The sequence below is a fragment of the Ahaetulla prasina genome, chromosome 6, assembly GCF_028640845.1.
Source record: "Ahaetulla prasina isolate Xishuangbanna chromosome 6, ASM2864084v1, whole genome shotgun sequence".
Taxonomy (NCBI): Eukaryota; Metazoa; Chordata; class Lepidosauria; order Squamata; family Colubridae; genus Ahaetulla; species Ahaetulla prasina.
In genome coordinates this window covers 45988935-46003207 of record NC_080544.1, presented here as the reverse complement: position 1 = coordinate 46003207, position 14273 = coordinate 45988935, and the positions used below count along the sequence as shown (strand labels likewise).

At 35.0% G+C, this 14273-nt stretch overlaps 1 protein-coding gene across 1 annotated transcript; it reads left to right on the top strand.

Annotated features, from left to right (window-relative positions):
* The first annotated feature begins 318 nt into the window (after positions 1–318).
* Positions 319–14056, top strand: ACADSB (acyl-CoA dehydrogenase short/branched chain). Its single transcript, XM_058189504.1, has 11 exons — positions 319–473; positions 1157–1301; positions 1868–1968; positions 2546–2752; positions 4029–4199; positions 5445–5570; positions 6022–6114; positions 7583–7672; positions 8253–8390; positions 9348–9447; positions 10612–14056. Exons 1-11 carry the CDS (start codon positions 429–431, stop codon positions 10680–10682), a joined length of 1287 nt encoding a protein of 428 aa, XP_058045487.1. The 5' UTR covers positions 319–428; the 3' UTR covers positions 10683–14056.
* Positions 14057–14273: the final 217 nt, after the last annotated feature.

The following is a 14273-nucleotide window of genomic DNA, read 5'->3' as shown; positions in this document are numbered from 1 at the left end:
GGGCCAAGGAAGAGGGTTTTAGGAAGGATTTCCCAGAGAGTTCATGGTTTTGGTTTTGGTTTTAAAAAAAGCTTCCGGCTCTCAAACGCCAAATAGGCTCCGGAGCGTGCGGGAGAAAAACGGGATTAAAGCAGTCATTTTGGTGGACATTACGCTGTCTACCCAAGCATCGTTTCTGAAGCAAAGGATCGTCGCTTGGGCAGATGGCAAGGTTTCCTTTGGAAAGGATGAAATGAGTGGCCAGCCCCGCAGTTGCTGGATTCCAACGGGAACCAGAAGTGAAGAGAAAAAAAATGGCATCATCTCTTATCTCTTTGAGGTCCACATGCAAATCTGTGTTTATCTAACCTTGCGCGGCTGAGAGGTGGGGCAGAACCTAGAAGGCGAATTGGGGAAAGCCAGGAGTGAGATTGCTTTAGACGTCAACGATGGCACCCGCGGGAGCTTTGGCTTTGCTGAGATGCTGCAGGAAAGTAAGGGCTGTAAAGCTTGTAAGGGCGAAGAACTGGCGCCCTGGATGGCGCCGTGGCAGAGCGCAAGTTGAACATGGCCAAGGGTCTCGCTCGCGCTTGGTGCCTGGCACATCCAAATGTTCAAATAACTAGGTGATTGGCGAGGGATGTTGCTGGTCCCAGGACACTAATCGAGACGTGTCTTTTTGTCGTGGGAACGAGGCCAGGAAATTAGGATTGCAAAAGTGAACCCTTAACAGAATTGTGCTTAAGACCGAGCCCTACTGCATGCAGCCCTAACTCTGACTAAAGAGGCTCAAGATTTTGTTATAAATCTCATTTTAAAAATAATGTTGTGTTTACATGTTACAATATGCACATTAAATGAACCTTGTGTTCATCCTGTTCAATGAGCAACTCTAATACATTTTCATAGACCTAAGCAAGATAGTCAAATTGAGAACAAAGTAAAAGGCACAAGAGAAAATATACAGCCATTGTAAATCGAGATATTTTTAGCACCTTTTAAAATAATGTAATATTGTCCATATTTTTAAGGATTATATAAACTATATTCTGTAGCACAGCCATGTAGAACAAAATAGAACTGCAGATTTTATATGAAATGTCATTATTTGCTGAATCTAATCTTATCTCTGACTATTTTCTTTTTCTTCTTTATATTAAAATATTTTTGCCCATAGCCAAGATGGAATATGCCTCTCTGCATAAATCATTGTCTCTCTAAATCTTTCAAATCAGAAGCTTTACCACATATAGTCAAAGAAGGATTAACTTGTGCTCCACTTCAGACATTTACAGAAGAAGAGTTAATGATTAAACAATCAGGTAATGTGTCCAGTGTAATTAAACAGAAAGAATTCAAATTCTTTCAGCAAAATCTTCTATAAATTTAGCAGGATCCTCACTAGTGATTTAAACAAATTCTAGAATCATTCAACGTTACTGTGCTAATATAACAGTAACAAGATCAGGTTTGCAGAAACTCAGTGATGGAAGTTTGATTTTAAAAGATTTATATAAGTACCTAATAGAGAAATACCCCAAATCCAGTAATTATAATAGTTTGTAAATGGGTTCATTTGTGAAATATTTCTCCTGGCTGAGCATTGTACAAATAGTATTCTGTACAAATCTGAAAGACATAACACTGGGTTGTTTATATTAAAGGTATGCTAATAATATGAGTGCAACACATTCAGTTCTTCTAGCATTGTTCTTTACAAGCTAGGATCTTTAAATTAGAGACTACTTTACAAGCCAATATATTGTTGCTTGTATCCGTCAGCTTGGAGGTTTGTGCAGTGTATTGGCAGTCAGTTAGTCTGTTGTTTAAATATGTATATAAATATATTAAAGCTTGGTTCCTTTATATCCTTGTTTCTTTTGTCTAGTAAAAAAATTTGCTCAAGAACAAGTTGTTCCATTAGTACAAAAAATGGATGCTGATGCAAAATTGGATGATTCTTTACTCCAAGGACTATTTCAACAAGGGGTTTGTACATGATTTTTTATGCTTAAAAATGACTTAAGCTTCTTTTTCAATTTTAATTAGATTTTATACAGTATAAGCTCCATGCACGTACAGTATATTGTTTGGTTGTTAGCTCCAATACCATAGTCTGTTCTAGAGTAGTATAATCTAAAAATGAATTATGATCATTGCCGAGTGAACGTTGGAACAGAATACTGGTTTCCATTCATTTTTTCCTGTAGATTTTACTCTTTATCTTCTACTTAAAGGAGAGACAATTTAGCAAATTGTTTCAGTGGAAACAGATTGGGAAAGATACATGTGTAGTATTATGCAACAAGCATTTTGATTATTCTTTAGTAAGAATAAAGATCTCACAGTGTGGTTTATGTATCATTGATTTCAAGGTCTGCTGCCCAATATTCCATTGACTTTCTAGATTTAAACCCAAGTAATTACCCCTAACTTGGAATTATTTGGAAATTCAATTGTATGTCAGTAGCTCTTGCTTTGACTGGAAATTTTTATATTGGGATGTAAATCTCAACTTGTACACTTTTCTTCTCCATAACAAAAACTTATTCTTTTTTTTTCTTAGTTAATGGGTATTGAGCTTGAAGCAAAATATGGAGGAACAGAATCTTCTTTCTTTTCTACCATTCTGGTAGTTGAGGAGTTAGCCAAAGTTGACCCATCTGTATCACTTGCGTGCGAACTCCAAAATACTTTCACTAATAAAATGTTTACAACATATGGCACAGAAGAACAAAAGAGAACCTATTTGCCCAGGCTGGCAAAAGACATGGTAGGTAAAACACAATGACTAAATTAAAACAGATTTACAAAGTTTGCAGTAGTGTCATTTACTATCACTACTAGATGAGTAATACTACTATGAAATTAAGATCCCAATCCCCATTAAGTTTACATTGAAACACTGTGATGATTGATGATCAAGTTAACATTAACATACTCCCAATTGGAATTGTACAGGTAGTCCTTGACTTAGGACCACAATTAGAACCAGAATTTCTGTTGCTAAGCAAGGTGTTTCTGTTGCTTAAGTAAATCGCACCCATGCCATGGTCATTAAACACATCACTGCAGTTTAAGTGAATCTAGCTTTTTCTCCATTCACTTTGCTTGTTGGAGGCCAGCTGGAAAGGTTGCAAATGTTGATTACTGACCCGCATACATTGCAACTGTCATAAATACTTGCAGATTGTCTATTGTCTGAATTTTAATCGTGATTGTGAGGAATGCTGTGATGTTCCTAAGTGTGAGGATCTGTTTTAAGTCACTTTTTTCAGTGTTATTTTAACTTTAAATTGTCACTACATGAATGGTTGTAAGTCGAGGACTACCTACTATATGTAGAGTTGCTATTGATTTATTAAATCTCTGTGTTTTATAACATAATCTCTTACTTAGAGCTTTTGCTGTCTTAGATTCTTGTAAATTTTGCAGTTCAAAATTATAGTGTAGTTTACTGACTAGAAAACCAATATCATTCTAGTGGTTTAAGATAAAAGCTATAAAGTCTGAAATGTTACTTTTAAAGTTTAAATTTTATTAAATTATTTAATATTTCATTTTCATTTATTTATCACACTTATATAGCTGTCCACCTCATGAACATGACTCTGAGTGGCATGCAATAAAAAATAAACCATAAAAAAACCAAACATTAATAAATTAAAAAAAAAAATATTTAAAAATATAATGAGGGAGCATCTTTACACACATTTTAAATTAATATCTTTGAAGTGATCAAATATGCAGTAAATATATATGTGAAATAGAAAATGCAGCATGGCTAATTACATTTAAATAGCATATCTTTCAAAACTATTGTAAAGAGAAAACTCTTCAAATGTCTCTTGATTGACTACCTGCCTTTATCATTATATCAATGGCTAATTGTGCCAATACAGTAGTAACCAAGTATTTTTTTTTAATTGTCTTGACTTCTTTCAAGGCCAATACCATAAAAGGAAAGTTTTCTCTGATTGCCTTGCCAAACCTACATTTTCAGTGTCCAGTGGAATTAGCTGACCTCTGAATTCTATGTTAAATGGTAGATGGGCGCTATCTGCATTTCTGAACCAGGAGCTGGCAGTGATGCCTTCTCCATGAAGACTCGTGCTGAAAAGCAAGGGGATTATTACATCATCAATGGATCAAAGATGTGGATTAGCTTTGCAGAACAAGCAGGGGTGTTTTTGGTGATGGCAAATGCAAACCTTTCAGCAGTAAGTAGTTAAAATCATTGCAATGTGATTGTGCATGTATTGTTATACTAAGGTTAAAAGTATAGTCAAGCTTTCATCTCGCTTTTTCTAATCGACATTTTCACATAAATCTTCAGCTTATAGAGTATTTTCCTCTGCTTGGAAACTTCAGCAGACAAATAGGGGCAGAAAATGTGATCTGCTCTAGAGGGTTTTTTTCCCTTCATTTGAGGAGACCTGTTTATTCACACCAGCAAAGCCTCCTGTGCTTGGAAATAAGGTGACCACACTTTGTGACCACGATAAAGATTGAAGTTTTGACCACTTTCAGGTGGCCTAAAAGATTATTCAAGAAGGGACTGTCTTTGGAAGCAGAGGTGATCCAATTGCAGTGCAAACAAAATCCTGCTTTTCTTTGCTTTGCTTCAATGTTTTGAAGGTATCTTGCTCTCAAAACGTTTGCTTCAAAGCAGAGGCTAATAATCATTTATCAAGGAGTATGTTGCAGAATCTTATGCTGTAAAGTAACACACATTTTTAATACAGCTGAAGTTTCATACAAGTGCCAAATCTCACGAGAGATAGCAATAGCAATAGCACTTAGATTTATATACTGCTTCACAGTGCTTTGCAGCCCTCTCTAAGTGTTTTACAGAGTAGCATATGGCCCCCAACAGTTTGAGTCCTAATTTGACTCACCTTGGAAGGATGGAAGGCTGAGTCAGAATTCCTGAGCTAACATGACTGGAGAAGGAATTCTGGGCGTTGAAGTCCACAAGTCTTAAAGCTGTCAAGTTTGAAGACCTCTGGGTTAGGGTTAGTACCTGTTTGTCAAGGGTTAGGGTTAGGGTTAAGGTTAGCGCCTGTAAAAATTATTCTGCTATACTGGTATTTTATTAGATATTATATTACTACAACATTTGGTTAAGAATATTTTTTTCCTTGTTTTCCTCCTCTAAAATCTAGGTGCATTTTATGGTCTGGTGCATCTTATACTCCAAAAAACACGGTATATTAACCTGGGTGCTCTGGCATAGAGAATCTGTGCAAGTCTTGATACAAAATGCAATGCTATGGCAGGAAATGCAGTTGGATCACCTATGTAGGAAAAAAGTAATCTCCAGTTACGGATGCCTAAAGAAAGACCCACTTATTTGAATGGAACTTTGAGAATGAATTATTTTGCAAGGGTTCGAATATATTTATGTGGTATATACTCACCAACATGGTTAATGTATTACTGTATTTGCCTTTTTTCTCCCTTAGGGCTATAAAGGAATTACATGTTTCATAGTAGATCGTAATTCAGATGGCCTACATGTAGGAAAGAAAGAAGATAAGCTGGGAATCAGAGCAGCATCTACATGTCCTGTAACATTTGAAAATGTGAAGGTAGAATAAAACTTTTAAAGCAGTGTTGCATTTGGTTCTGAGTTTGAAATTCTATGAGGTAAGCCAGCAGGCTAAAGTTATAGAAGCCTATGAATTTGGAAAGAGAATGATGTATCTCAGGTTTGCATTTTGTATAGATGAGTGATAGCCTAATGTGTTAAATATCTTATCAATCCATATTATCAACTGAAAGGCATATAGCCATAATTTATAAGTGACCCAAACTTAATTTCTGAATATCAAAAGCTGCACCATTTTTGTTTTCTGCTCTGCTTTAAATTTCTTCAATTTTAAAATGTGTATTAAAAAAAAATAAAACTTGATTTTCCCAGAACTGTTTTTGAATGCAGTGCCATAATAATGGCCTCTTGACTTTTGGAAAGGACAACACCAATAAAGGAGTTGATACTGATTATGCTTTGTTTTCTTTTGTTTGTTTTTGTATTTCTAGGTTCCTGAAAGCAACGTAATGGGACAGGTTGGTCAGGGCTATAAGTATGCTATTGGAATGCTGAATACAGGAAGAATTGGCATAGCTGCACAGGTGAATATACTTGAAAATAACTGCCCTTGATGGGCAAATCACAATAAAAGAGGAACTTTAACTCTTGAGTTCCCCTTTGATTTTGAGAACAATTGCCCCTGCAATATTAAGCTGAAACAGAAGCTCAATAACAACATGCAGAGAGAGCTTAGATGCATGAGAAAGTCAGTTAAGCAGGAATGAGAGCAGTAACAGATTAGAAACAGTTCTGACAGTTGATTCCAAAGAAATGCATACTTAGGGATAAAAGTGTTGACCATACCAAATAGTACAAAGAATAATTTTAGGCATGCTCAAAAACATGAGCTTGAATTTTTTGCCTTTTTTTTCTCCTTTGAATTACAGGCAATTGTCACATACTGCAATCTACCTTTGAACATGCCATCTGTTTCAAAAAAATGGCACATTATGGAACAAAAGGAACTCTTTTTATTTTAATATAATTTTATTGAAAGTTTTAGAAACAGAAAAAATTAGTACAAACTAAAATAGAGGGAAAAATAGAACTAAAATAGAAGAAGGGGAAATTGGGAGAAAAAGAGAAAGCCGAGATGCAAAAAGAAAAAAAAATAGAAAATTAGAAAAGAAAAAATTGATATACAGATGTGACTTCTGACCTTTACAGCTGTCATAAGTACAACTGTAGATTTCTCTAAAGTTATATCATGACTCTCCTTTGCATATAGTATATAATCATCAGAAAAGAAGGGAACTATTTTTTTAATCAACTTAAGTAATTGCTTCTTTGAGGGCATGGAATTAGCTTTGGGGGCATGAAATTAGCTGCCTAATTTTTTGAATCACAGCTAATGTTAATATAAATATTATAGTTACTCTTTGTATGGAGGATAAATGATTAGATATGACAGCTCCCTCAAAATTACATTGAATAGAATAGTTTCTCTGCTAAGACAATTGTAGAAATTCCTATATGTATATAAGCGGTTCTGTAAAATCCATTTGAAGGCTTGTAACTTTTTCCTGAAGAAAGACAGCTAATTATTCTTACACCACATTTGTGTCTCTTTGTGAAATCCCATATTTGGCAGATAAATTTCTTTTGTTTTGCAGAAGGACCTCCCTTTAAAAATACTGATCCAAATCTTTGGAGTAAAGCAAATAACTCTGTAATCCGTTCTTTGCTGCAGTATTTTCCTAGTGAGAATAAGACAATGATAATATGGATTTCTGCACCTCAATAACTTTTTTTTTTTAACGGAAGGCATTTTATGGCTTCCAGTGTTTGTGGATTAAAGTTTCCATGTTTCCTGGCCCTGGATCATGTTAGCTTACTGTTAGGATAACATGCCAGCCCTATTTTAGAATGAACAAATCTAGGATTAAATTACCAGCCCTTCAGGAACCGCTATTTAGTGATAAACCTATTGCAATAGTTGCTATGAAATTAAGTTGCTATGTAAATTAAGGTGCTTTGCAATAATTTTAATGCTTGTTTATCTACACACAGATGCTGGGATTAGCACAGGGGTGTTTTGATCATACTATCCCATATACAATGGAAAGAACCCAGTTTGGAAAAAGCATTTTTGATTTTCAGGTATTGATGTGTTCTGTGAAAATAGGTAATACACTTAAAATATAAATAATTATGGCCGGTAGAGAGAAACATTATGAGCCATGAGCCATACCGTACTGTTATTATTCTATTGCAGCTAATACATTGATAGTCCATGTATAATAACCACAACATATTCAATTGAACAACATATCTAAAATGTCACTACTGTTCCAGAAAAAAAATAGTTTGCCTTTTATTATTTCATATGTCATGACAAAATTGTTACAGAATCCATCTGCATTGTCAGGTAGCAGTTGTAAGACATATTATATATAATGTTGTATGTAACCAGTTTTGATGAACGACCCTGACAGCAATGGTTTCCCCTTCTTTGTCTAGTTTTTAATTCAATTTTGGCCATTCTAGTCACTGATCTTTACACACTCAGTCATGACTAAGCACTTTCAAACCCAATTAGATTTATAACTGGGTAAAGGATTGCTTAAGAATTTCAAGGATGCTACTATAAGATTGAGAACTCCATGTATTGTTGATGGCCGTGAAAGGAGAGTTAATTTTTTCCTGAGGGCAATGTTTCAATATAAGTTTTATTTCTAAGGGACTGCAACATCAGATTGCTCAAGTGGCCATTCAGATTGAAGCTGCAAGGTTGCTGACCTACAATGCAGCCCGATTTGCAGAAACTGGGAAGCCATTTATAAAACAAGCAAGCATGGCCAAATATTACACGGCAGAGGTAAGATCTCTATTTGTTTCTGTTTAAATTTTAAGCAGAACTGAAGGGGAATTATTGTTTCTTTCAGGTCTCAAATCTCTTTGCTTCAGTCAGCTATGTAGAGGGGAGGGCAAAAGAAACAAAAACGGAAACCTTAAATATATTTTATAGGATTATTTTAAAAAAAGAGAATTAATTATTTCCTACTTTAAAAGAGAGAAATTATATTATACATTTTGATTATGTGTATGTTTATTTGCTAACTAGGGCTTACAGTACAGGTATATGCTGCTCCAGTCCCAAAGGACTTGTGAGTGGAGTTTTGTTTTTTTGCAGATATTTTTGGTGCTTTGGACCACTCCCTGCAGTTTTTCTGGCAAGTTTTTTTTGGGAAGTGATTTATATTGCTTTCTTCTTAGGGCTGAAAAAAAGTGACTAGCTCACTGGCTTTGAGCGAAAAGCAAGATTAGAACTCACAATTTTTAGCTTCATGCCTTAACTACTACACCAAACTGGCTTTCAATGGCTAATAGACCTTCTTAAAGTAAGAAATTAAATACGAACAAATTAGAGTGTGTTATCTCCACAAATTTTATCTTATTGAAGGCTGTAAATCCAATCCTATACAGATTCGATATCTCTGAAATAAAATTCAAATGCAGGCTGCCATGAGCTCAGAGGGTTAGTTTGGTTTGGTTTAAACATCCCCATTTAATTTTTTTGTCATATGAATATCAAAGTTCTTTATCAGATCCTGGCAAATTATATTTCAAAATAAACTGCTATGGTCAAAAGAATTATAGTTTTCCACTTGAGATCCATAAGCTTTAGAGCTCTTTAATTATGCATCATTTGTTTAACATGGCTTTATTTGATTAATATTTTATATCTTTTGTAGTATATTTATTAGAAGAGTGGTTAATAGTAGAAACCAAACAGTTCATAACCCTCATAACAGGCTAATTGTATATCTTAAAGGTTGCAGCTCTAACAACAAGTAAATGTATTGAATGGATGGGTGGAGTTGGTTTCACAAAAGATTATCCAGTTGAAAAATATTACAGGGACTGCAAGATTGGTAAGTTATATATGATGCATTTCTATGTTGCATTGCATTGAATTCAGAATTTTATTATTGCAGAGCTGTTAAAAAGCATCAATTTTAAGAGTTTTCTGATAGATATTCAGAGACAAATTCTTCATTTATCTGACAAGGAGTTTTTCTTGTCTTTTTCCTTAGTAATTTTCCTTTAAAATGGGATGGTTGGCTTAGATGAGTTGAAAATATGGTAATGAACGCTGATACATTTTTTCTGCCTAATTTTCTTAGAGGAGGAGCAGTTAAAGTTTACAGTAACTTTCATTTGTATCCATGTGTATATATTTTATTATTCATTAGATTTATTCATTAGATTTTTATCCTGCCTTTATTAATTTATAAGTAACTCAAGGTAGTGAACATATCAAATACTCTTATTATATCCATTTTAGCTTTTTCATTTATTTATCCTCTCACTTCTCTGAATATTCTCATCAATTCTGTGTATACCACTTTCCTTCCTTTCAATTACATTCTCTCTTTTCCTAATTTCACACACAATGTATCTATATTTCTTCCTTTCATTTAATTATCTTTGTTAAATAAGCCATGATGGTTTTGTGCACACATAATGCTATAAAACGTGGCTTATGGCTGAGCTGATACACAGTTAATCAAAATCAAATAAATCATGTTATGCTTTAGAACACTATATAAATGCAATCATTATTTCATCAGTAAATGATTAAATATTATTAATCAGTACTGATTAATACATCCCTGACTCCACTGAACTGTCATTTATACAGGTTGTCATTGAACTAAATATAGCAAATTCATCTATATCAATGTAATAGCCTGTGGGCATAACAATGAGAGATAGGAGGAGGAGCTGACTAGATTCTCAGAATCATGAGGGAATATGGGAAGTCAGAAGGCACCCTCCCTAGTTTTCCAGGAAGTAAACGGAACATAGAGGAGAAATATTTTCAGTCTTGCAAAATTATGTTAATGTAAGCTTATAATAAAGTTAGAATTTGTATTCGTGGTTGTGCTTCGTGTCCGGACTATACAAAGGACTAACAACAGTTGATTGCCTCCCTTACATTTACATTGTGGCCTAGAAAAGTAAAGCTGAAAGTGTTTTAATCAGTTTTTGTATGCCTCCTTTGATTCATTTTTTCCCCTGATGGTTTGTTTCAGGTACCATATATGAAGGAACTTCAAATATCCAGTTAAACACTATTGCAAAGTGCATTGCCCAAGAGTATTGAAATTCCAGGAATTGAGTGACTGTTGCCTACCTGATTTCTTCTCAGAAAGCTAAATATGGTTTCACTTCTTTGTGGGTTGCAGATTATTTGTTCATTGCAAGTTTGAAAACAAGGCACCAAATTACAGTAATTTTTAATTATTGTGCAATATAAATGGCTGGACTATTACGAATCAGTATATACCATATCATAATCAATATACCATAACAACACTTACTTGTTTTCCCAATCACTGAAATAAGAGTTTATGCACTTCCACACTCCCTTTTAAATGAAGAAACAAACTTGCCTGCTTTTGTATTAGCCCAGTGGTTCTCAACCTTAAGACCCCCAAGACTTAACTCAAGATTTAAATCATCACATTTCTTTAAGCCTTCTGGACCACCTATGATGACATTGTGGCCTCTCAGGGGTTCGCGGACCACAGGTTGAGATCCAGTATATCAGCTTATCAAATATCTAGGAGGGTTTTATAATTCTGTTTATCGAAGTGATAAGCTTGAGCATATTCAATAATGTTCAAATACTCTGCAGCACTTTCATGTTAGCACTGAGAGTAACAATCAGTCCTTGAAAAGATTATCTTATTATTTAGACTAAGTAAATACTCAGTGATTGGGTAACTGGAGAGATAAAGCAGATTTTTTATCCCTTGCTGTTCAAATGAGATACTGTATGTATGCGTGCATGCATATATATTTGTTAGTAGTGTGGTAGATTTCCTAACAGGGCAATCCTATTATAGTTTGAGGTCCACAGTGTTGAACAACAAGATAACTGTCATTCAGAAGCACCAGTTTTATTGCATTCTTCCAGGTTTCTTTATCCTGCCCATTAGAACTAATATTGTAGGATTTGGGTGGTTTTTTTTTAGGAGCTTCTGAATTCTAAATTTTCTCCATCAGGGGTTTACTTGAGGACAGAGAAAGTTTTGGCTCATATATATACAGAGCCTGCCAAGTTCCCAATTTTATCCTTTTTCTCCTTTCCCAATGCCAGAGATCTTTCTAAGACGGCAGGGAGTAGAGATCCAGCAAAAGATCTACTCCAAATTCAGAACTTTCTCTTAAATCCCAAAGAGGGATTCCCAGTCTTTATTACAGTCCTGCAATTGCAGCCCTTTTATCCTTATACAACACTCTATGTTCGAGCCTCAGCATTAAATATAATTGCCAGTATTCTCAATTAACAGAACATTAGTTTCTGCAACGTTCTATTACATTTGACATCTGAAATATTGCAATGGGTTGTGGAATAATGTATTAGAAGGCATAACTGATATATGTAAGGACAAGAGATTTGTGTTTTACATTGAACAATGTGTGGAAATGTTGGCTTCATGAAGGTGTAGATAAGAAAAAATACAAGTTCCATTTAAATCAGTGGTGGTGTTTTAGCTATCATCACAATCTTTGCCTTTATTGGATTATAGAATGTATTCTACCTCATTGGGAGGAATTATGTCAACAGATGAAAGTGCCTACTTTATTTAGTGCCACATTTGAAATATAGATGTGTCTTACATATGTAAATCACCTGTGTATGATATACGCCCTTACTAGTAAGTAAGACGGATCACTTGAAAAGGGGATTATTCATCGCATTTGCACAGAGGAGTAAAGAAGACAAAAAGAACACGAGAAAACTAGCAACATTGGGGAATATTCTGACATTGTAAACTGCCCAATTTAAAGTTGTAAAACACTATGGGGCAGTATATAAGTCTTAAGTGCTATTGCTACATTCGTGCATACTTACTGGCCTAAGCCTCTTAGGGAAGGGCATGAAAATGAGATATGATTTGCACAGGGAGTATAACATAATCTCTTGTAAATGACACTTGTGAAAGTTGCTTAGCTTCTGCTGACATTTTATATGCCTAGCTACTAGGAAGAAGTGGTATGCTATGATCAGACAGCATAATAATCATGTATTTTGAGATGGTAGGGGAGAGAGACTGCTGAGGATAAGAACGCAAAGGCTCCAGAATATTAGCCCATTGGTTTTATCTTTTAAATGTTAATAACCAGCTGAAGCACTTTGTCTCATTTTTAAACTGTCTTTGGGGATGAGTAACAGCCTACTCTTGACTGGCAAAGGTATATGTATACATGCACCCATAGTGTGTTCTACTTTTTCTCTAAATCTTTAATGCTGCATGAAAAGGCTTTGCTTGTCTCCCCTTTTACTTCTCAAGTAGCTCTGAGCCTAACTAACAGAAGTATAAATGCAAATTAAACTGGTACACCAGATAGCCAATTTGGGGAGAATTACATCTTTTTAAGAAGTTCATTTCTGTTGTTATTTGTAAAAGACAAATAATATTTTCCAAGTGGAAAATACGGTCAGCGGATGGATCGTATTTTCAAAAGCAATTTTTCCTTTTCTGTTGTAGGAATCTGTGTCCTCTCACTCAATATTTTGGAAGTTTTAACAACTCTAAACTATGTGAGGAAGTAGTTGAAGGTGGTTGGCAATTGAGAGAAAATTAGCAAAATATCTTGCTGTACCCATTTGTATTGCTGACAGCAATCTCTTCTAGACCTAGACAGCTAACTCTAAATTCAGCATACTAAATTTTTATCGGCTATCTGGCGTACCAGTTGAAATGGGTTTGTATCAAGCATTCCTTGCTTAGATAAATGTTATCCTGTTTAGTTTGGGCTGCAGGCAATGAACTGTATTCATTAAAATAAAGATGCTGATTTTTTTCCCAACTTAAAAATAACATTTTGTAAACAGAACATCTAATACAGGCATATGTTTGTATTGCTTGTATGTTTGTATTGGTGATGGAAACTTGATTCTTGGAAATGTATTTTGTAATTTTCATACAATGATTATAAGCTTCATCTTCAAAATGATTCTGTGAATCTGAAAAGCTAATTAAATGCAAAGATTAAGCAAAAGAGTAATGAAATTATATAGGGTATGTGGTCTCTCTCACCTACACAAGGATCACAAAGAGCGCAATGTGTTTGACTTCCATGCTTCTTTATCTTCTTCCCATAGCATAATCCTCATTTGCCTCTTGCCAGTTATAGATTAAAAAAATCAAATACATGTCAAATGTCATATATAGCTTACTGTATCCTGAAATAGCAGAAACATAACTAGCCATAGAGAAGGTGACATTGGACATAACATCCCAGTGCTGCATAGGAAACTTGCTTATTTTAAGACCAACATATGGTGCTTACCGATAGAGCCATAATGGCACAGTGGTTAGAATGCATTAGTGCAAGCTCCAGGAGTTCAATTCTAAATGGCTCAAGTTTAACTCAGCCTTCCATCCTTCCAAGGTCGGTAAAATGAGGACCCAGATTGTTGGGAACAGTATGCTGACTCTGTAAACCAGGGGTCTCCAACCTTGTCAACTTTAAGACTTGTGGACTTCAACTCCCAGAATTCCTCAGCCAGCTTTGCTGGCTGAGAAACTCTGGGAGTTGAAGTCCACAAGTCTTAAAGTTGACAAGGTTGGAGACCCCTGCTGTAAACAATATAGAGAGGGCTGTAAAGCACCATGAAGTGGTATATAAGTCTAAGTGCTATTGCTATTATGATAAGACAGAGGTTGTATTCATTCCTAAG